Genomic DNA, 24341 nt, shown 5'->3' with positions numbered 1-24341 from the left:
CAGTCGCTCATCCAACTGAGCCACCCAGGTGCCCAACAAATGACAATATCTTGATCGTGATATGACAGTATAGTTTTGCAACTGGATAGAGGACACAAGGGAATCTCTCTGTATTATGTCTTACAACTGCTTTTATGAATCTACAAGCATCTCAAAATGAAAAGTTTAATTAAAGCAGATTGACCAATGACACTATAAGTCAGAAAAATGACAATCTCCTAGCAGACACATGAGGGGCAGGGGAGCAGCTCAAGGTTACAGAGGTGTACACGTAAGTCAAATCCATCAAACTGTGCATTTAAGACTGCTGCAATTTACACACTTGATTGTATGCTCTGCCTCAGTAAAAGATTATTTTAAATTGTCATATGATTATTAATCTTGTTCACCATGATGATGGCATTGGCTGTGTATGAATGTTTTCAATTGTCTGTAAATTTATTTACCTGAGTACCTTTTAGCAGAAGCAGTTTAGGTAGAATGGTGGAGCTAGAAGTCCTACTAGGTTAAGGAGTGAATGAGAAACAACAAAATGCAGAGAAGCAAATACATACAACTCTTCCCAGGAGTTGTCAATAAAAGAAAAGGGTGATAAAGTGATACTCAGAGGGGAAGGTATTATTGAAGTGCTTTACTAAAATGTGAAAAACATGAGATTTAAATGAGGGAGAAAACATGGTAAATAATCAACCACATGAGCACAATGCTGCATAGTATTTAGCAGCTATGGAGGGGAGAAGAGAGACAATGCTTGCACCACACAAGGGGAAAGGGGACTGCTGATACAGGTGCACCTATAGATTTGATGGTGGAAATAATAATAGAAATAACAACAACAGCTCTATTTTACTGAATACTTACTATGCTAGCCAGCCCCAACATGAACCCCAATGATCCTCATCTCCTGATACACATACCCTTTATGGTCTCCTGCCACACAGAATAGAAGTGAGATGTGTAATTAATAGGAAATGACAGTGTATGACTTCTAAGACTGGCATAAAAGACAATGTAGCTTCTACCTTGCTCTGTCTTGGACTGCTCCTTCTGAGGGAAAGCTGGTCTACAACAAAAGCACCTGTGAAGAGGCCCAACTAATTTCATGTGAGTGAACCATTTTAGAGGCAGCTCCTCCAGCCCAAGCCAAGCCTTCACAAGACTACAACCTCATGAGACCCTGTGCCTTTAAAACCAGTCATTTAGGGGCGCCTGGGTGGCGCAGTCGGTTAAGCGTCCGACTTCAGCTAGGTCACGATCTCGCGGTCCATGAGTTCAAGCCCCGCGTCGGGCTCTGGGCTGATGGCTCAGAGCCTGGAGCCTGTTTCCAATTCTGTGTCTCCCTGTCTCTCTGCCCCTCCCCCGTTCATGCTCTGTCTCTCTCTGTCCCAAAAAATAAATAAACGTTGAAAAAAAAAAACCAGTCATTTAACCGGCTTCTGAGTTATGGACCACAGAAACTCTGAGAAGATGTTACAGTTTTAAGCCACTAGACTTGGGAGGAATTTATTAAATAGCAATAGATACATAATGTACTTATACGCAAAGCATAGTTGTAAGCATATTAGATATAGTAGCCCACTTAATCCTCAACAACCCTGTGATCCCCATTTTAAAATGAGGAAACTGAGACACAGAGGTTAAGCACTTTGCCCCAATTATGGCAGAGCTGGTAAGTGGTATGGAATCAGATCCAAATCTAAAGCCAGTGCTATTAACTGCTGTGCAATACATCCTCCCCACAGCTGAAGCATTTCCATCCTAAAGCTTTTATTTAGGCTACAGACTAATAAAAGGTAATAGAAGGTAAAGTTATTTGACCTAAGAGAGCAGGGAAAAGCAGGTGAATGAGAGAAATGATAAAGTTTTGAAATACTTGTCATGAACAGTTAGGAAAAGGACCTGTCAGAGAAATTTAGCAGGATTTCCAAGCAGTGTTAAGGGCTCAGGAGAGGTCAGGAGGCATGAACTTCCATGCAGTGAATTTAAGATGACCATAATGAAGAGAACACAGGATTGCTGGGATACATAAATATAAAACATACCGTGAACTGTGATGGCTATCAGTAATAGAAAACGCATCTTTCCTAAGTCCCGCTAGTTCAAAAAGAAGCTATGAACAGAAAAATTCCAGGAAACACTGTATATCCTATGTCAAAGTATCACATAAAGACTAAAGAAATAGAAGCCTCCTAAGACACATGATGGTAAACTGGCAGTGCTACTTCATTAACTGCCCTGATCTCAAACATCAGAAATTTTTCTAGAGAATCTTCCCTTTTCCATTCAAAATGTCACAAAAAAATTAAAAGCTATAGTAAGAACGAACTAGTTCCATCAGAGTCAGACCACATCTAAGACCAGCCTCACAGTTACTGACTTAACTTGATGAATAAATCTTACAACAGAGCTTTAGACCAAAAATTTATCAATTTACAATTTCACTTAAAATTAGACTTCTCCAGGGTACCTGGGTGGCTCAGTCAGTTAAGCAAACAACTTCAGCTCAGGTCATAATCTCCCAGTTCATGGGTTCAAGCCCTGCATCAAGCTCTGTGCTGACAGCTTGAAGCCTGAAGCCTGCTTCAGATTCTGTGTCTCCCTCTCGCTCTGTCCCTCCCCAACTCGTTCCATCTCTCTCTCTCTCTCTCTCAAAAATAAAACATTTAAAAAAAATTTTTTTAATTAGACTTATCCAAATACATTCAAGTTTTGATTTCATGCAATTGCTTTTAATTTTATTTCACTTTACTTGACAAACTGGCATAAACTAATCTCAAAATAAAGTTGGATAAGGAGGAAAAAAATCAAATCACTGACACACAATCTTTTTCAGGCCAATGCTCCATGCAAACAAGTGTGTATATTTAAACACTTAAGACACCAAAGTGCATGAATGAAGGCAAAGATTTGTCAGCAAGTTTTTAAATATTAGAGGTTAATAAACAAGTTTTAAAGAACAAGAGTTAGCAGCTAACATTCCAGTGACACCTTTCCTCATATTCCCACTATTACCTGAAAACTTATCACAAATAAGCCAAATGAGTACAATTAGAAAACAAAGTTGGTCTAGTAAAAGAAATATCACTGGGTAAGTAAATCCTTTCTACCCTATGCATTATCAATAGAGAAGACCAAAAAAAACTTTTCCACACTTGAGGCAGCTCTAGTCCCACAAAGGTACGAGAACTATGGAAACCATAAGGCCAACCTTTATGAACTCTACAAGTTATTACACTATTCTCCACCTCATTAAGTCAGGATGGAACCTATTCTAATAACAAAGCAAAATGAACAATGCCTAACTCCTACAAAGATTTTAATTAAAATCTGCAATATTTTTGTTATGGTAGTACAAGTGCTCCATCATTCTACTTTTCATCTTACCCTTATCTGCTCAGTGGAGCTGCTGCTAAGTTCATCACCAGATTCAGAATCCTGATGTACTCTTTCTGAGCCTTCTCCTGCTGAATCACAAGACTGTTCCTGGGAGAAGCTAGTTTTCTCTATGTCCAAGAACTCCGGGCCGGGAAAGTGACCAAATAAGCGCGTCCTATTCTGGCCAGAAACTTTAGGAGAATGTGAATCACTGTTAAACTTTCCATTATTATGGGTCAGGTCCAGGCTTAGGTTCACAGTCTGACATGGATTATAGTTGGGTCCAAAATTCTGATTGGCATCACGAATAAGACCTGTTCCTTGAACAGACGATGATGGCTTTCCGAAGCTCGAAAGCTCAGGCAATTTGTTCACATTTTCTGTTGACCTCTGAAGATGGAGACTCTGTATCATTTTCATAGAATTATTTGGCAGTCCAACTGCCTGTTTAACAGGCGGCATGAGAGCTTTACGGGTGACCTCCTTGACATACTGAGCTGGCACATAAAATGCTTTGGAGTTCTCATCTGGTTTGACTTGCCACCAGTCGTCATTGGTCTTTTTCACCAAGATGTATCGTTCCCCTTGTTTTATCACGATCTTTCTGTCCTTAGCTTCATATTCATAATCATATTCCACTTCAATATACACTTGTCCTGGAATAGTCTTCCCACTTCTGTCAGCCATTTTTATTCAGTAATGTTCACCTCTCAAACAGGATGGTATGCCACATTATGGCTTTATGCCTTGTTGGATTAATACAGCTATTTTTATTTAAATGGAAGAAGAGAATAAAGAAAAAGTTAACACAGCCTGGATTTTTAATATTTATCCAAAAGCATCATATAATCAAGGTATTTAAAGAATACTACCAGGGCGCCTGGGTGGCTCAGTCGGTTACACGTTCGACTCTTGACTTCGGCTGAGGTCATGATCTCACGGTTCATGAGCTGACAGACTGTGCTGACAGCACAGAGCCTGCTTGGGATTCTCTCCCTCTCCCTCTCTCTGCCCCCTACCCTGCTAACATGGGAGTGCACTCTTTCCTTCTCAAAATAAATAAACAGTTTTAAAAAATATTACCTTCACCCTCCAAAAAGTAAACATGTGTCTAATATCATATGTATTTTCCTACATTAAAAACATTCATTCTAACTGTAATCTACATTTTCCAGTCATTTATAAGCAAAACCAAACCAATTACTGGAACAGTAAATATCCTAACCAGCCAGACAGAAAAAAATAATAATAAATAAGAGGTGAGAATTTTCCTTCTTTTCATGACTACCTAAAACCTCCTTCACTTTCTTAGAAAGGCTCACTAATAATAACAAATACATCTTAGGCACTTACCAAGAGCCAAGAACTGAGCTAGGTTCACTTATCTAAGTCCTTCTTTGAAGCTGGAACTGAATTTCAGTAACCCTGTACTATTTTCTAAAATGGTCAAGAGTATTAATGTGCTTTAAAAAATTATCCAATTATATGAGTTTCGTCTAACATAAATGGATAAAAAGGACAACACTTATTTCCAGACGAAGTACGCACATGAAGAAAACAAAACTCCTAGTTTACTTTGTTTCCATGCTGTACCTCAGGAGGGCCACAATCCTTGTCAGGCTGAATCCCACAAATGGAAATAAATAACCAGTCTTATAATTTTTTTTTTTTTTTGAGAGACAGAGAGCAGGAGCTGGTAGGGTGGGTGGGAAGGGGGAGAGGAAGGGGTGGGAGAGGGAAAGACTCTTAAGCAGGCTCCATGCATAGCACAAAACCCGAAGTGGGGCTCCATTCCATGACTCTGGGATCATGACCTGAGCCAAAAATCGAGTCAGACTGAGCCTGTCCAGGTGCTCCCGATCTTTTTATTTATAAATGTTAAAAATTCTTACCCCCTCTACCACTCAAAGTCTGTTGCAGAACGAGTTCTAACTTGGCTTGAGAAATCTAGGGATTCACTTTTATTTCTATATCAATTCCAAAATACTTTAGTACTTCATAGAATACAGTATTCAAGCTTCAAAGTGATCATAGCATCTCGATATTACTACAACTCAAGTACCAACTGCTGTAGGATGAACTGTGTTCCCCAAAAAAGGTATGTTTAAGTCATAAACCCAGGACCTATGAATGTGACCTTATTTGGAAATAGGATCTTTGCAGATGTAATCAATTTAAGATGAGGTTATATGTCATTAGGGTAGGACCAAAATCCAATGACTGGTGTTTTTATAAGGAGAGGGGGATCTGGAGGCAGAGAAAGGAAACACATAGAGGAAAAACTACATGAAGTCAGAGGCAGAAAATGGAGTGAAGCAGCTATAAGCAAGGAACCCCAAGGACACCCAGCAGCTACCAGAAGATAGAGGCAAAGAAAGAGTCTTTGCTAAAGCCTTCACAAATGGAGGACAACCCTGCCTTTATTTGGGACATCTAGCCTCCAGAACTGGGAGAGAATAAGTTTCTATTGTTTTAAGCCACCCAGTGTGTGGCACTTTGTTATTGCAGCCCTAGGAAACTAATATTAACCCAAGGCTCAAGGATCCTAAGGCAAAGCTAAGCAATTCTGAATACCGAGATACACCACAAATGTGTAAACCTAAGGTCCCATGATAACCTACCAATTCTCTTCAGCACCCAAATGCTGGGCATAGTATTACTGGGTGCTGTATGTACAGTAACAATCATTTCCTTGAGGACATTTTTCTTCTCTGTAATAGATAAAGCCCATAAGTCCAGATGATAAATTAGTGACACAACTTCAGTAACTAAAACTTTTACTTTCTGGACAAAGTACTTGGATAACAAATTTAATAATATTTTGAAAAAGATTAAAAATAAAAAACTTACCTTAAAGGAAGAAATAAATATCCAGTATTTCATTTAAACCTATAAAAAAATAATAAAGTTCATTAACTTTAACCAGGATTGCTTTAAGAAGGCTAATATTGTTCATGATTTAGAATAGCTGCGATGTGTTGCTCATATTTTTATAACAGCTCTATGAAACAGTACAATTTTATCTCTCAAGACTGTTCCGCACCACCCTCCAAACGTGGACAAATACAAGGTATGCTTCACCACTGCCCCTCCTATTTCACTTTCACATGTTTTCAATTTCATTTCTGCCCCTTATTTTTTATTCTAACAAATATCTTTTAAAATTTTTAATAATATGAAAGCAGCCTTTGTAAAATTGTTAAAATGACAGAACTGGTTTTCAAGTTTATTGTACTGAATGGATAAAGAGAATGACAACAAACACTCCAAGCTATTGGGAGTCCTAACATGTTTCCCCACAGATTACTTACTAATTATAAATAGACGAATACACCTTTACAACAGAGAAATCTGGCAGTCATGAGCTTAACCAAGTGATCAAATGCAGTAACACCAACAGTGGGACAACCTTGATGATATATGCCTCCTAATGTGATGTACACAATGTTGCCTAAGTTGTATTCTTGTCAAAAACATGTTAAATCTTGTTAATTGTTAAGAAACAATTAATTCCAAAGTATAAGACATTCTATTAGATAACAGACCTGAACTCTTCAAGAAATACAATTTCATGGAAAAATGAATAAGGGAGGAAGAGTCTTCTAGATCAAAAGAGATTATTGGACCACAACAACAAAATCCACTTGGTATTTTAGTAGGTACCTAAAACTTACAACATGCAAAATCTACTTTCTATCTCTATCCCACCCGAGCCCCACCAGATCTGCATGGTCTTTCCAATAGCGGTAAATAGAAAGTCTAACCTTCCAAATGTTCAGCCTTTACTTTCATGCGTTACCAGGACATTAGTATGTGCTTTAATCCTTTTACCTACATAAAAGTTTTTCACTACAACTTTTTAAAATTCCATACTGAAATACTTCTCCTCAGGTGATTTTTTTTTTCTTTTGCTTTCCAGGAAGTAATAAAGTAACTTAAGCAACACCTCTAAGCTCATACATACCATAAGCAGTCAGGTATTTATCCACAGCAATGAAGAAAAGGAAAGTATGAAGAATAACAAGAACACTGTATGTCACGCTAGTAGGAGAGAGGCTGGGCAGTGGGGACCACCAATAGGTTAAAAGCCAATCCATGCTCAGTCCCTTTCACTGCCAGGCTTTATGACTACACCCTGCCCTGTGACTACAAAGATAAATATGAAGGAGAAGTTAGAGAGAAAGATGAAGTAGTCAGTTCACTATGTTCAACATGAGACATGCAATCTAAAGTTTAAAAAAAAATGAGACTGGGAGGACAAAGAAGATGGAGAAGTAGCCAAAAGACTTCTACATAGAAAAAGAAATTGGATATCAAGGCAGACAACATGAACAGGAGTAGACACATGGGATAAGAATAGGGGAAATGGAGCTGACATAGTTTTCTAGTTATAATACTGGGGTGGTGAGGTGGGGAATGAAACTGGGAAGCCCCTAAGAGAGACTATTAAAATTATAAACCTCTAGAAAGTCACATAGCAGGAATTATGTATCACAACCCAAGGTCTAGGAAAAGTTACATAAAATAAAAAAGAAGAAAGCCTTATTTTAAGTTACGGATTCAGAGAAAATTAAAATAATTATGGGGTAGCTCTAAAAACCGAGATCTAAGTGAAAATTATCTGCAAGTATATTATATTGCCTAATTTTATTTAAAAACATATATTAAAACAAACATTTATTTTTTTCTCTACTCTCCAAACTTGTGGATTCTTCTCGTTAGATAGGTTAAGCACTGTTTATCCTGCTATTTTATCCTCTCAAGTATTTTGATTAGAATCTTACTCATCCAACTATAATGCTCTGAGCACAGCTCTCCTCGAACTGAAATACATTCTGTACTCATCACCACACTCCCCCATCCACACTCATCACACACACACCTTAAAACTAAGTACCCAACCACCAATATATATAAAGTTTTTGCGTATCTACTGACCCAGTACCAACCACTGCTTTACTCGGCAGTTTCAACACCACCCATGTAGGCTTTCCATGACTCTTACCAGTTTTCTAACTCATGTTTCAACAAGAACAGATATACACAACTCCTTACATCTTTTACTTCTCTTCTTCCACGTCAGCTTCAGAACTTTCTACCATGCTATTTTAAAATCTAATAGCCTCCTCCTTTCTGTCTGCCTTTTTTTCCCCCTCATTTTCTTTCCCACGGCAAATTACACAGCTCAGCACATGTTATCTTCCTCCCCCAGGACATCTGTTTTAATCAACTACATCTCTCAGCATGGTATCTTTACTAGGTATATCAAAAAAGTAAACAAATGAACACAATCTTAACAGAAATACAGTAAATGCATCCATAATTAATGAGTCTATAATTTTAGGGGGATGAGTCTACAATTTAAATCTAATACATATATGTACAATGAGTATAGCAACTGTAATGCCATGAGCAACAAAATATTAATATAGCCTCACGTGCATAAATATTAACCAACTTTGGAGCACCTGGGTGGCTCAGTCGGTTAAGCATCTGACTTTGGCTCATGTCATGATCTCGCGGTTCATGAGTTTGAGCCCCACGTCAGGCTGTGTGCTGACAGCTCAGAGCCTGGAGCCCACTTCTGATTCAAAGTGTCTCCCTCTCTCTGCCCCTCCTCTGCACACACTCTGTCTCTCTCTCATTCTATCAAAAAGAAACAAACATTAAAAAAAAGAAAGAAACCAGGGGCGCCTGAGTGGCTCAGTCGGTTAAGCGTCCTACTTCCACTCAGGTCATGATCTTATGGTTTGTGAGTTCAAGCCCTGCGTCGGGCTCTGTGCTGACAGCTCAGAGCCTGGAGCCTGCTTCAGATTCTGTGTCTCCCTCTCTCTCTGCCCCTCCCCCACTCATGCTCTGTCTCTCTGTCTCAGAAACAAATAAACATTTAAAAAAATTAAAAAAAAAAAGAAACATTTAAAAATATAAGTAAATATTAACCAACTTAAAAAGTACAATTTAGGCCACTTTTTTTGACATGAAGCCCTCCACATAGTTTTAAAAGTACTTGTTTAAAATGAATAATCCCTCTAAAAAATTAAAAATAAATAAAATGAACAATTCGTAAACAGGCCTCTACTGAAGAAATCAGTTAAACTTAATGAGCACAATAAAATAGTTAAGAACAATTCCAGCATTAAGTTCTAGCATAAAGATTTATACCAGCTGGGGCGCCTGGGTGGCGCAGTCGGTTAAGCGTCCGACTTCAGCCAGGTCACGATCTCGCGGTCCGTGAGTTCGAGCCCCGCGTCAGGCTCTGGGCTGATGGCTCGGAGCCTGGAGCCTGTTTCCGATTCTGTGTCTCCCTCTCTCTCTGCCCCTCCCCCGTTCATGCTCTGTCTCTCTCTGTCCCCAAAATAAATAAACGTTGAAAAAAAAAAATTAAAAAAAAAAAAAAAAAGAATTATACCAGCAAATAATTTTTTAAATTGTACACTTGCACAACAAAAAATCATAGGCCACTTATCAGGCACTTAGAGTTTTTCACAATGCATGACACCTGTTTTCTAATAATAAAAACGTGTAGGATGTAAGACATTTCTTTAGGCCTAAAGAAGAGAAGAAAAATATAGTGATTAATATTATCAACTACATTGGCCATGAAGAAATAGCAAAAACAGGGACAGAAGAAGGATACAGGAAATATTTGGGTAACTGGAAAGCAGGAGAGAACACAAACATAGAGTAGTAAAAGAAATTTAAAAACTGAGATTTAAATCTGAAACAAAAATGAGGAAACAACAAAGCATTTGAGGAAGCAAGCATTTTTTACTAAAAATTACATTTGCATAGGGTATTTTAGAATGATTCGTGCCATAAAGTCTTAGTCAGAAATAAGGGTGGACGTAATAACTTCTTGGATTGTTACAAGAATGGAGAAAATACTCTAATTTAAAAGGGAAGAAATATGATGTTGGGGTTTACAATGAGTTTTAGTTATACAACCAAATATACAATCCATGAAAGAAAAAAAATAGGAGTTTATTAAAATTAAGAACTCCTTTGTGGCAGACACTGCGAAAAGAATGAAAACACAAACCACACACAAGGAGAAAATATTTTCAAAATACATACCTGATTAAGGACTAGTGTCCAAAATATACAAAGAATTCTTAAAAGTCAATAAAAAGAACCTAACATTTTAAATGGAAAAAGAATCTGAAAAGACAAATCATGAAAAAAAACAGACAAATGACAAATATGCACATGAAAAAGTGCTCATCATGCCATTAGGGAATTACAAATTAAAACAAGACACCACAGCACACCTCTTACAATAGCTACAATCCAAAAAAAGCTGACAACACAAGAGCTAGTGAGGATGCAGAGCAACAGGAACTTTCATTCACTGCTGGTAGGAATGCAAAATGGTTCAGCTACTTTGAAGACAGCTTAGCAGTTTCTTACAAAGCTAAACATAGTCTTGCCATACGATCTAGCAATCACACTCCAAGGTATTTACCCAAATAAGTTGAAACCTTATGTCCACAAAAAGTCCTGCAGGCAAATGTTTACAGCAGCTTTATGTATCACTGCCAAAACCCGGAAGCAACAAAGAAATCCTTCAATAGGACAAAGGATAAACCAACTATGTGTGAGACATCCACACAATGGAATATTCTTCAGTGATAAAAATAAGGTATCAAGCTAAGAAAAGATACAAACTAATCTTAAATATATTTGGCAAAGCGAAAGAGGCCAGTCTGAAAATGCTACACACTGAATGACTTCAATTATATCACGTTCTGGGAAAGTCAAAACCATACAGACAGTAATTGCCAGGGACGGGAGGAGGAGACGGAGACAGAGGGTTCCACAAGCGAAGCACAGGGGATTCTTTTAGGTCAATAAAACTATTTTGTATGATACTGTAATGGTGGGTGTAAGAAAATGTACACGTCAAAAGCCATTAATCTTTATAACACAAATAATGAACTTTAATGTATGCAAATTTTAAAAATTCATTTAGGCAGTTGGAGGAATGCCAGGATTTCCCAGGAAAGCAGATTAAGACAAGATAGTCTAATAGTATGACAAATGCATGGAACAACCTCACTGAATGGATGGAGGGTGGAAGAGGATGCTGATCTAACTTATTTTGAAAATAAGTGAAGTTTGTAAGAATATAGGCAAAGGAATTGAACATAAATACTGTATTCTAGCTTGATAAAAAACACATCCCACGGGGGTACAAGTCAAAAATTCTGATACAGCCATATTTGTGTATTGTAACGAAATAATTAATTAAATGGAATATGGATGATAGGAACCAGGTTTCTCAGTGATGGAGTGGAAATTTATAATCATGGGGAAAAGACTAGAATTATCCATGGATTAAACTTGGAAACATCAATACGAACTCATTTTTAGCTTACTACAGATAAAATAACAAAGGTGATTCTGTAATGGACAGAAAACATGAATAGACACTTTTCCAAAGAAGACATCCAGATGGCAAACAGACACATGAAAAGATGCTCAACATCACTCATCATCAGGGAAACAGAGATCAAAACCACACTGAGATACCACCTCACATCCATCAAATGGCTAAAATTAACAACTCAGGAAACAACAGATGTTGGCAAGGATGTGGAGAAAGGGGAACCCTCTTGCACTGTTGGTGGGAATGCAAACTGGTGTAGCCACACAGTGTAGAGGTTCCTCACAAAATTAAAAATAGTATTAACCTACAACCCAGCAACCACGCTAGAAATTTATCCAAAGGATACAAAAATGCTGATTCAATGGGGCTCATGAACCCCAATGTTTATAGCAGTGCTATCAACAATAGCCAAATTATGGAAAGAGCCCAAATGTCCATCAACTGATGAATGGATAAAGAAGATGCAGTTTATACATACAATGGAATACTACTTGGTGATAAAAAAAAGAACGAAACCTTACCATTTGCAACAATGTGGATGGAACTGGAGGGTATTATGCTAAGCAAAATAAATCAATCAATATCATATGATTTCACTCATATGTGAAACTTAACAGATGATCGTAGAGGACAGGTAGGAAAAGTAAGATAAAAACAGAGAGGGAGGCAAACCGTAAGAGACTCTTAAATACTGAGAACAAACTGAGGGTTGATGGGGGTGGAGAAAATGGGTGAGGGGCATTAAGGAGGACACTTGTTGGGATGAGCACTGGGTGTTGTATGTAAGTGATGAATCGCTGGAATCTACTCCTGAAGCCAAGACTACACTGTTATGTTAGCTAATATGAGAATAAACTAAAATAATAAAAATAAATAAACAGAACAACAAAAATAAAGGTGATTTTATAAAGAAATACTACAGATATGTATCTATATATTGCTTAGTATACACATTTTGCTGTCAGTAAAAATGATACCTAACAGCAACAAGTACACCTAACATCCAGATATGGTTTCTAATACCATTCTCCAAATAAAGGAAACAAGGCTCTTTGGAGAGATGACTGATTCAAGGACTGGGGCAGAAAATATACAAGATGAGCCCCAAGCTCCTTGTAGTGCCATAGTGACCCTTCCCCCTCTGGATTTTAAGGACTATATTTACTTTTTTTTAAGGACTATCTAGTCCTTAGATTTAAATGCTTACCATTTTTTTAATGCTTATTATTAAACTACTGTCTTCTTAAACTATAATTCAAAGTGATATGGCGCACATTTCATATTCATATTAAAATATCTTAGGGGGGGCCTGGGTGGCTCAGTAGGTTAAGTGTCCAAATTCATGTCAGGTCATGATCTCACAGTTCGTTGAGTTCGAGCCCCACATTGGGCTCTCTGCTGTCAGCACAGAGCCTGCTTTAGATCCTCTGTCTCCCTCTCTCTCTGCCCCTCCCCCACTCATGGAGCTCTCTCTCAAAAATAAAAATAAAAAAAAAATCTTACATTATGCTGCCCCACATTTGAATAACTTAAATAAAAACTCACATTTCTGTAATTCTTTACTTTTACACACTGCATTTATGGAGAATCACAGTGCCTGTTTTTCTCAACAAAATATAAATTACAATTACTTAAGAGGCAGTAGGGTTCAAAATCATTCTAAAATAATCTCTTATACGTGGAGAGTAAATACTGATCCAGCTGATATATGACAGAGCAGAAAGTGAGGAGCCTACTGTATTAAAAATTTCACACACTCAGTACTTCAGTAAACCATCCTGATCAAGCCCTTTCAAACCAAAAAGGATTAAACTAGAATTTAATCCTTTCAGATCCATTTGCACACACCAGAAGACAGCCTATAAGGTTAAAAAAAAACAAACTCAGACCTAGTAAAAAGTCTAAGGATCAAAAAATTTTCTTGAGCCAATAGGTTAACTTCCTTTTCCTTCAGATTCTATTTCATAAGCTACCTATATGGATACTGGCTCCATGTTAACCTTTAAAACCACCCTTCTACAATAATCAATTCTGCTTCTGTATTTTTCAGCTTTCTTATTACTTCTTTCTGAATGTACTCCAAACAATGGATTCTTCCTTCTATACTCTCAACACCTGAGCCCCATATTTTAATTTCTTATTAAGAAATTTCTATAATAACCATTTTTAATTAAAAAAAAAGAAAGTAACCTTTTTTACAGGTCACATAAATTTGATCTTGCCTTGGTGGCATCAAACCTGTCCCCCCTTATAGTAACAACACCTTGATTTTCCTTTGGGGAAGCATCCATGCTCATGATCTCAGTCCATATCATTACACAAGTTGTCATATATTAATAAGAATATCAGGGCACCAGGGTGGCTCAGTCAGTTTAAGTGTCCAACTCTTACTTTCTACTCAGGTCATGATCTCGTGGTTTGTGAGATCCAGCCACAAGTTGGGCTCTGTGCTGACAGCACGGAGCCTGCTTCAGGTTCTCTTTCTCCCTCTCTCTGCTCCTCCTTGTTCACTCTCCCTCACTCTCTCGCTTTCTCTCAAAATAAACTTAAAAAAAGAAAAAATCATAACCTTGGTCTTTACAAAGTTTAATAGGATTTCTAATCCTCTAATAATTTACTCTAGAAGAAAAACTTCATTCACTTCACAATTCTATTGGTTACCTCGGTATTAACCACCCTCTCCCCAACCCATTCAGATATTCCTCCAAAACTATACACATTACCCTCTTAAAATCTTTGAAATGACTATTTACATTCAACTACTTTCAAATGTTTACCAAATCCTGTGCTTTAAAAAAATATACAATCTACAAAACAAAGGCAAATACAAGAATAGTGATTATTAACATCTGGCCATTGCAAAGCTCTAGTCAGACCTCAGTAACTTTTCAAAAAAGAAAAAACTATTCTGTTTAATGCTTACATTATACCAACCTACTCCAAATTAACATCATGATAAGAGCCATTGTTGGCAAAGGACTTGAATAGATATTTTTCCAAAGAAGAGAACACAAGTGGCCAATAACAAGGAAAGATGGGGGCGCCTGGGTGGCGTAGTCCGTTAAGCTCCCAACTTCAACTCAGGTCATGATCTCACAGTTTGTGATTTCAAGGCCCACATCAGGCCCTGCACTGACAGCTCTGAGCCTGGAGCCTACTTCAGATTCTGTGTCTCCCTCTCCCTCTGCCCCTCCCCGGCTAACACTCTGTCTCTGTCTCTCAAAAATAAATGTTTAAAAAAAAAAAAAAAAAAAGAACATGGAAAGATGCTCAATATCACTAATCATTAGGGAAATGGAAATCAAACCACAACAACCAAAAAAACCCCAAAATAACAAGTGCTGGTGAGGATGTGGAGAAATTGCAATTCTTTGCACTGCTCGTAGAAGTGCAAAACAGTAGCAGCACCGGGGTAAACAGTATGGTGGTTTTTTAAAACATCCAGCAATTCCACTTCCGGGTATGTATCCAAAAGCAGGGACTTGTAAACATATATGTACACCCATGTTAACAGCAGCACTAATCACAATAGCCAAAAGATGGAAAGAAAAACCAAATGTCTGTGGACAGATAAATGCCTAAACAAAATGTGGTACATACATAAAATACTACTGTGTATATATTACAATAGTCATTGCAGAATACAATTTAAATCACCTTACACCTGCCTACCCCCAAACCACAAAAGTCACTAAAATCCTCACATAGCTTTTACAGATACGCTTTCAAAGTAAATTTTAAAAGGCAAAAACACATTCAAACTTTTAGAAAACTGAAAGTAGCACTTACGTGGCATAAAAATGATGAATTATTACTACTACCAATCCCTCAGATTGAAAAAAGAAAGCACACTATGATTCTTAATTTTTATTCAGATTTAAATTATTTTACAAAACATTGAAATTCCAAACATGCAAATTAAACCAAAACAAGATTATTACTACACACCAACCACAATAAAGTTATTTTCAAAAATTAAAGACAATACAAAATGCTGATAAGTCTACCAACAACTGAATCTGACACACAGTGCTAATGGAAATACTAAAAACAGTGCAGCCAGTTCAGTAGTTTCCTATAAACAAAGATTTTCTGCAGCCTGAAACAAATTGTTCCTGGGCCATGAAACAAATCTCAATAAATTTCAAAGGACTAAAATCATACTAAGTATATTCTCTAACAAATGAATTGAGTTATAAATTAACAAAAACTTAGCTGCAAATTTGTTGTTGGAATCTAAACAACACACTTCGAAATAACTCAGAAGTCAAAGAAGAAATCAAACAGGAAATCTAAACTGAATAAAAATGAAAACATGACATCTCAAAACTTTTGGGATGCAGCTAAAGTAGTGCTCAGAGAAAATTTATAGCACTAAATGGCCATATTAGAAACGAAAAAAGTCTCAAATCAATGATGTACACTTCCACTCTGAGAAACTACAAGATGAACACCAAGCAAATTAAACAGCAAATAGGCAGAAGATATCACATGATAAAGATCAGAGCAGAAATCACTGAGAGAGAAAACAGAAAAGTGTTAGATGAAATCAGAAGCTGGTTCTTAAAGATCAGTAGTACTAATAACCCTCTAGTCAAATTGATCCAGAACACAAGGGGGAAAACCATGAATTACCAATATCAGGCATTCAGACAGGGAACACCACTACAGCTTTAAAGGCATCAAAAGTTAAGATAATACCATGAACAACTTTAACCCAATAAATCCAACAACTTAGATGAACCAGACAAATTTCCTGAAAGACAAATTGCCAAGGCTCGATAACCTAAAAAGCCCTGTATCTGTTAAATAAATTGACATCTCTTTAAAAATCTTCCCACAAAGTCCTAGCCCAGATGGCTTCACTAGAGAATTTTACCAAAAATATAAGGAAGATAATACCAATTCTACACAAACCTTTTGAAGAAAATTGCAACAGAGAAAAAACATCCCAATTCATTCTATCAGGTCAACATTATCCTCATACCAAAACCAGACAAAGACATTGTAAGAAAAACTAAAGACCTAACATCCCTCATGAACATACATACAAACTTATCTCCAAGAAAGGACTCACATTTAAATATATACAGAACTACTCAAGTCAATAAGACAACCCAATAAAAACTATGAGTGCCTGGGTGGCTCAGGAGGTTAGGTGTCCAACTCTTGATCTCAGCTCAGATCATAATCTCACAGTTCACAGGTTTGAGCCCCACATCACGCTCTGCGCTGGCAGTGTGGAGCTTGCTTGGGATTCTCTCTCTCTCTCTCTCTCTCTCTCTCTCTCTCTCTCTCTCTCTGTCCCTCCCACACACACTCACTCTCACCCTCTGTCCCCCAACTCTCTCAAAATAAATAAACAAAAAAAAGACAACCCAATAAAAAATAAGTAGAAGATATACTTATCCAAAGAGGATCTACAGATGGTAAATAAGTCCATGAGAATATGCCAACATCTTTGGTTATTAGGGAAATGCAAATTAAAGTCACAAAGAAATAATACTACACATTTATTAGAATGACTAATATTTAGGGGCGCCTGGGTGGCGCAGTCGGTTAAGCGTCCGACTTCAGCCAGGTCACGATCTCGCGGTCCGTGAGTTCGAGCCCCGCATCAGGCTCTGGGCTGATGGCTCAGAGCCTGGAGCCTGTTTCCGATTCTGTGTCTCCCTCTCTCTCTGCTCCTCCCCCGTTCATGCTCTGTCTCTCTCTGTCCCAAGAATAAATAAACGTTGAAAAAAAAAAAATTTTAGAATGACTAATATTTAAAAGACTGACCATATACCACTGTTTTCTGGAATGTGGAGCAACCAGAACTCAACACTGCTGGTGGACCTCTAAAATGGTAAAATTTGGAAATAGTCTGAAAGGTTCTTAAAAATTTAAATATATATCTACCATATGACCCAGGGATTCTACTGCTAGGTATTTACCCAAGAGAAATGAAAGCAGGTGTCCACACAAAGACCTGTGTGTAAATGTTCACAGCAGCTTTATTTGCAACAGCCCCAAACTGGAAACAATCCAAATGTCCATCAAAGTTGAATGGATAGGGGCGCCTGGGTGGCTCAGTCAGTTGGACTTTGGCACAGGTCATGATCTCGCAGTTTGCGGGTTCGAGCCCTGCATCCGGCTCTGTGCTGACAGCTCAGAGCCTGGAGCCTGCTTCAAATTCTGTGACTTCCTCTCTCTCTCTGCCCATCCCCCACTCGCACTCTGTCCCCTCAAAAATAAACAAACATTAAAAAAAAATGGTGAATGGATAAATTGTGGTATATCCACACAATGGGATATCACTTAGCAACAAAAAGGAACGAACTACTAATACACACAACAAACTGGATCTCACAATAATTTTGCTGAGTGAAAAAAAATCCAGACAAGAAAGACTGCATACTATATGGGTCCGTCTACATAAAATTCTAGAAAATGGAAATGAATCTAAAGCCCCAGAAAACAAATCAATATTGACCAGAGAACAAGGGAATGAACTATCCTGAGCTCAAGAAAATTTGGGGGTGGGGGGGGTGGGGAGGAGATTAACATGTTCTTTATAGTGGTGATGGTTTCACAGGTTATATATATACATACATATATATATACACACACACATATACACATACATCAAAACTCATTAAGTTACACATTTAAAATATATGCAGTTTATTAGACAGCAATTATACCTCAATAAACCTGTTAAAAAACCCTCTAATAATACAAATTTAAAGCACCAAATACTACTTTCTCCTATACTACAATGACTTTAAATATATATAAAGAATATCTTGCATGGTAAGAATACTAGCAACTGGAATTTTCATTCACTGCTAATGGGAATGCAAAATGGTACAGACACTCTGGAAAACATTTTGTCAGTTTCTCATAAAGTATACATTCACCATATGATCTAGCCATTCCTTTTCAATATCTCTAGGTATTTACCCAAGAAAAGTGAAACCATAAGTCCATACAAAGGCCTTACATCAACATTCATAACAGCTTTATTCATAAAGTGCCAGAAACTGGAAACAACTCAAAGGCCTATCAACTGGGGCACCTGGGTGGCTCAGTCGGTTAAGCATCTGACTTCAGCCTAGGTCATTATCTCACAGTTCGTGAGTTTGGAGCCTACTTCAGATCCTGTTGTGTCCTTCTCTCTCTGCCCCACCTCCATTCACACTCTGTCTCTCGCTCTCGCTCTCTCTCTCAAAAATAAACATTTAAAAAATTTAAAAAAAAAGGCCTATCAACTAATGAAACCCTAGACTAACTGTGGTACATCCATGTGTAAAATAGGAAAGAATGGAAACCTTAAGAGATCCTGGGAAGGGAGGAGGAGTGGAGGGGGATGGGCAAAATGGGTGAAGGGGACTGGGAGATACAAGCTTCTAATTATGGAATGAATAGGTCATGGAATTAAAAGGCAAAGCACGACGAATATAGTCAATGCTACAGTAATAGTGTTGTATGGTGACAGATGGTAGCTACACTTGTGGGTGAGCAGAGTATAACATATAACTTTTCAAAACACTATGTTGTACACCTGAACCTAATGTAACATTGTGCGTCAACTATACTCAAACTTTGAGACATCCTTGTGAAAATGGAAAGAGAAAATGTGAAAAAGTACTTAAACTATAAAGCTTGATACAGACCATCACATTAATCACTGTTCACTAAAGGAAACAAAGTGGTGAAAGAAAAGAACCCACGAATCATACTGTATGTAGCCTTCTACATCTGGCTTATTTCACTTAGAACAATGCTTTTGAGATTCATCCATGTAGTTGCATGTATCTATAGTTCACTTCTACTGTTAAATATTATTATATGTTAATGTATACAAAACTGATTTTTTTAAACAAACCAGTAATATATAGCAAAATAGTGGTAATTTTCAACAAACTTTTAAAGCTACCACTCTAACGTAAAATGTATTCTAAATTCTCCTGTGGCAAAAAAGCACAGAAATCAAGGTTAGAGGTCTGAAATTTAGATCTAGGATTTGCCATTTATGAGCACCTTAACTTACCTGTAAAACAGACAATACAAACCTCAAAAGATCCTTGTGAGAATGGAAAGAGAAAAAAACACTCTGTCAACTATAAGGCATGATACAGAGTATCCACACTAATCACTTATTCAAAAATGCAAAAGTTGCGGGGTGCCTGGGTGGCTCAGTCGGTTAAGTGTCTGACTCTTGGTTTTGGATCAGGTCGTGATCTCACAGCTCATGGGTTTTGAGCCCCCTGCAGGGCCTGTTTGGGATTCATCCTCTTTTTTTCTCTCTCTCTCTCCCTCCCTCCCTCCCCCACTCATGTTCTCTATCTCAAAAATAAATAAACATTTAATAAAAACTTTTTTAGATGAGTTCTACATTTACAGAATTATTGCAAAGATAAACAGAGTTCCCATATACCCTGTATACAGTCTCCTCTACCTTTAACATCTTATATATGTATGTATCGGTACATTTGTCACTGACACAATAACCATGCTCTGTTCAGATTTCCTTAGTTTTCCCCTAATGGATTTCTTCTGCTCTAGAATTCCATTCAGAATACCACATAAACATTTTGTGATCATATCCTGTAGCTTTTTTCTTTTTTAAGATATTTTTAATGTTTAGTTTTGAGGGAGTGAGAGAGAGCATGAGCAAGGAAGGAGCAGAAAGAGAAGGGCAGAGACAGAGGGAGACACAGAACTCAAAGCAGGCTCCAGGCTCTGAGCAGTCAGCACACAGCCAGACGCAGGGCTCGAGCCCATGAACTGTGAGATCATGACCTGAACAGAAGTCAGACACTTAACCTACCGAGCCACCCAGGCACCCCATATCCTGTAGCTTTTAAAACACAAGTTACTGGGGAGCCTGGGTGGCTAAGTTGGTTGGGCATCTGACTCTGGCTCAGGTTGTGATCATGATAAGATCATGGTTTAAATGGTTCATGGGATCGAGTACCATGTTGGGCTCTGTCCTGACAGCTGGGAGCCAGAAGAAGCCTGCTTTGAATCCTGTGTCTCCCTCTCTCTCTGCCCCTCCCCTCCCTCAAAAATAAGTAATAAACATTAAAAAAAATTTTTTTTAAACACAAGTTACTGAAACCCAGACAATATAATGAGAGCAGTATGAGGTGAGGCCCCCAAATCTGCATTCCTATCAAGTTCCCAAAGGATGCTGATGGGGCTAATGTAAAAATACACTTAGAAGAGCAGTGGTCTAGGTTCTAGACTCCAGAAGTGATGTCCAATGCAGGAGCCACTAGCCAAATGTGGCTACTGAGCACTTTAAGTGTGGCTAATCTAAATTGAGATGTGCTGGATGTGTAAAATACACATAGGATTTGAACACTTAGTCTGAATAAAAGAATCATGTGGATTACATGATATGGTAAAATTTATTTCACTTGGGTTCTCCCCTTTTTTTTTAACTTTTTATCATGTGACTACTAAAAGCTTTAAAATTACACAGGTGAGGTGCGCCTGACTGGCTGGCTCAGCTGCAGCAGCATGAAACTTTTGATCTCGTGGTTGTGAGTTCAAGACCCATGTTGGGTGTAGACATTACTTACATAAAAAATTACATTACATTAAATACACAGGTGACTGGTATTACATTTCTTTTGGACAATAGTTTGTGTGGCCTGGGCAGAAGAGCAGCAAGGGTATCTATCACCTGGGGGATTGTTAGAAGTTCAGGTGATTCCCATGCACATTAAAGTTTGAGAAACACTAATTATCAACAAGGGAGGGGTGCTTAGAGATGTCAGCATTTGGCAGTTTGGTTCAAATAAAAAGCTAATGAACTGCAAACTGAAACTGCAAAATATTTAAGTCAATGAAAGTAAATGGAAAATGGCTGAATCACAGCAAAGCCGTCCACAATTGAGGATGTATCATACTTAGACCAGTTAACAACAGAAGAAAAGAAAAACCACAAAGATAGTGGCCCAATGGGTTCCTCAAAAGAGATTTGAAAAGCATGATTTGAAGTAAAATGATGGTATGTGATAATCATACCTTTTCAGGTATGATTCAATCCAGAAAACACTGCATATTTGCAATTAAAACTAAAAATGTTAAATATGAGATAAAATAAAAGTTTAATTTCACTTTTCTCTCCCACTATTAGAAAACTGTAATGCCCATTTGGGCCAGATTCACCTTAAGTTACCTTTTCTTAGTACCAATTTTCTCAGATAAGCAAAATATTGGTACTACCACTTATACCTCACTATATTCACTGCTTTATTTCAATCAATTTAAACATTTTATTACCCTCTTTTTCTCAGGAATGTCAACTTCATAACTTCAAGTACTTAAGTTTGTAAAGCCCACTGTCTATCCACCTATTTACAAAAAAAAAAAAAAGCACCCAACAGATACTTTCTAATTAATGAAATGAAAACCAAGTGATTAACTGCAAATAATACGCTGTTTTTCTACAGCATTTATAGTACACGTTTTCACTTGTGCCTCACAACTAGTACAGTAAGTAAAAAATAAAAATATGTAAGTTATTGTCTATATATGAATAACCTTTACAAATGGCATTATATCAAGAATTAGTGCGTTAGCAATCTTTTCCAACTTTTATGGTGGATAAAGTTGAACAGAATCCTATCAACAAATCCTGGACATACACATACACAAACACATAATCTGTTCATCACACTTCATTTCTTCCCCCAAGCACAAACCCCTCCAGAGCCGCGGAGCTACATGCAACCGCGGGTCCCACATGTGCATCGGGCTTGTCTGGCTCTTCACGGTGCACTGCTCAGGGTTAAAATTTCACAGCCTGCTTTTAGGCACTTCTCTGGGCTCCCAAATCCCTATTTTGAAACCTTTCCAAGCCATTTCAAAACAGAGAAAAAGAGAAAAATACTAGCACCAGCAGCCAGAATGTCTACTCAGACAAGAAAATGTACAGAAAGATGACCCATTCTGTAACACACCCTTCTACAGACCAGGGAAGGAACACTGGATATGGACAAATAAATAACAGCTCTAGGCCACCATTTCCCAACTTTTCAGTAGGAAACAGGCGTGGCCAGGGGCTAGATACTTTTTAACAACCTTCCACTGTAACACAGTCTTCCGAGGTCTCACCTTCAGAAGGGGTGGCAGAATCTGAACCAGAAGCCGAGTGACTCCTCGCTTGCTGCTCCTTCCTCCACATTTCCTCCCCTTTGGAATATGTGCATAAATGCTCAATAAAATCTGCTCATAGGTCATAATTAACTATAAAACAATTCGAGCGTTAGGTGCCTTTACCCATAATAAACACTTCACTTGGAACGGCATTAGAACTTTCCTAAAGGTATGCTTTAAACATTTTGCTTTAGCCTTTGCAAATGCATTTATAACCGCTGCTGCAGTCGAAGGAAAACATCGCAAGCCTCTAAAACTGAAGGCCGTTGAGTTTTTCTGTAATGCTGACCCTGCGGACATTTCTTCTCAGAGGGTCTGCGGTAACTTAAGATCCAACACTTAAAGGACAGCCATTCTTGGAAGACAATCAACTGCGTTGAAACGGCAGGAGGGCAGCACGCTCATAAGGAGCATTTTTTTTTTTTTTTAATTCAAGGACTTTGAGGAGATTGCTCCCAGAAGAGCTAGAGTAGCAAGTGTCCATTCAACAGGGGCGGAGCACCTCTAAAGACTGCGGAGACCAAAGTGCCCAGTTTAAGGTCAGCAGTCGAGGGGAGGCCCCAGGTGGGCTGCCTGGATGGGCGGAGGTTTGCACACCCCACAGCAATTAGAGAGCGGGCACACGCAGCTGCAGAAGACGAGGAAGGAGGGCGGCACCAGCCTGCCTCTTACACACACAGACACACACACACACACCCCGACGCCCTCCTTCCTAGGGGCGGGGCGGGCGGGCGCTGCCCTCACACAGGAAGTCAGGAAACCCGGGGGGCAGAGGAGCCACAACTTTAGAGCCATTTAAACCCTCTCGCCCACGTCAGCCAATGGGCTGGCCACGGCCCCCCTGCCCCCCGCGCCAACCTCGCGCCCCGCGCCGCGCCCCCTCCGCGACGCTCCCGACCGCACCTCGCGCTCACCTCGGCGCCGACGCGCCTCCCGCACACACCTCCCCCTAACTCCGCCGCCCTCGGCGGGCACAGCCCCGGCCGCGGACGCCTTTGTGCAGCACCTCACCAACCTGCCCTCCGTCCGCGGGAACCTGTGCCCCCCACCTTACCGAGAGGACGGCGGCCTCGCGGGAGGCAGCTCCCTCTTGTACTAGCACGGGGTCTGCAGGACGCCTAGGCGAGCCCGAAGGGCGCTCACACCGCGGCGGCCGCGGCCAGCCCGTCCCCGCAGGCTGGTCTCCGAGGGAGGGTAAGTTCCAGGGCACGTCGGAGCGCGCCGGCGCGGGGGCGGGGCGGGGCTGGCGGCTCACGTGATGGCAGGGGGCGGGGCGGGGCTCACGTGACGACCCGGGCGGGCGCCGGGTGAATCGGCTGAGGTGGATCCGGGAGGAGGGGGGCGGTCCGAGGGACTGGCTGAGGGACTCGGGCTGGCGAGGTTGTTGCCTGCCAAGTGGGCGTAAGCACTTTGTAAACATGAAGTG

At 39.1% G+C, this 24341-nt stretch overlaps 1 protein-coding gene across 6 annotated transcripts in view; it reads right to left on the bottom strand.

The window, feature by feature from the left end:
* The window catches only part of ARHGAP12 (Rho GTPase activating protein 12), a 121662-nt gene extending 97523 nt beyond the window's left edge, over positions 1-24139 (bottom strand). For 2 of the 6 annotated variants that reach the window (XM_086714623.1, XM_086714625.1), the window contains exons 1-3: positions 23970-24137; positions 6226-6264; positions 3385-4139 (exon numbers count right to left, since the gene is read on the bottom strand). In XM_086714623.1, the coding sequence (XP_086570749.1) occupies positions 3385-4062 (678 nt within the window). In that variant the 5' untranslated portion in view covers positions 4063-4139; positions 6226-6264; positions 23970-24137. Of the gene's footprint in view, positions 1-3384; positions 4140-6225; positions 6265-23969 lie in introns of those variants that run through there. The other 4 variants (XM_086714627.1, XM_086714624.1, XM_086714622.1 and 1 more) reach the window with 4 other exon arrangements.
* Between the last annotated feature and the right edge of the window lie 202 nt (positions 24140-24341).

Source organism: Puma concolor, chromosome B4 (assembly GCF_028749965.1).
Source record: "Puma concolor isolate L17-30 chromosome B4, mPumCon1.1.hap2, whole genome shotgun sequence".
NCBI lineage: Eukaryota > Metazoa > Chordata > Mammalia > Carnivora > Felidae > Puma > Puma concolor.
This window is presented reverse-complemented; position numbering and strand designations above follow the sequence as displayed.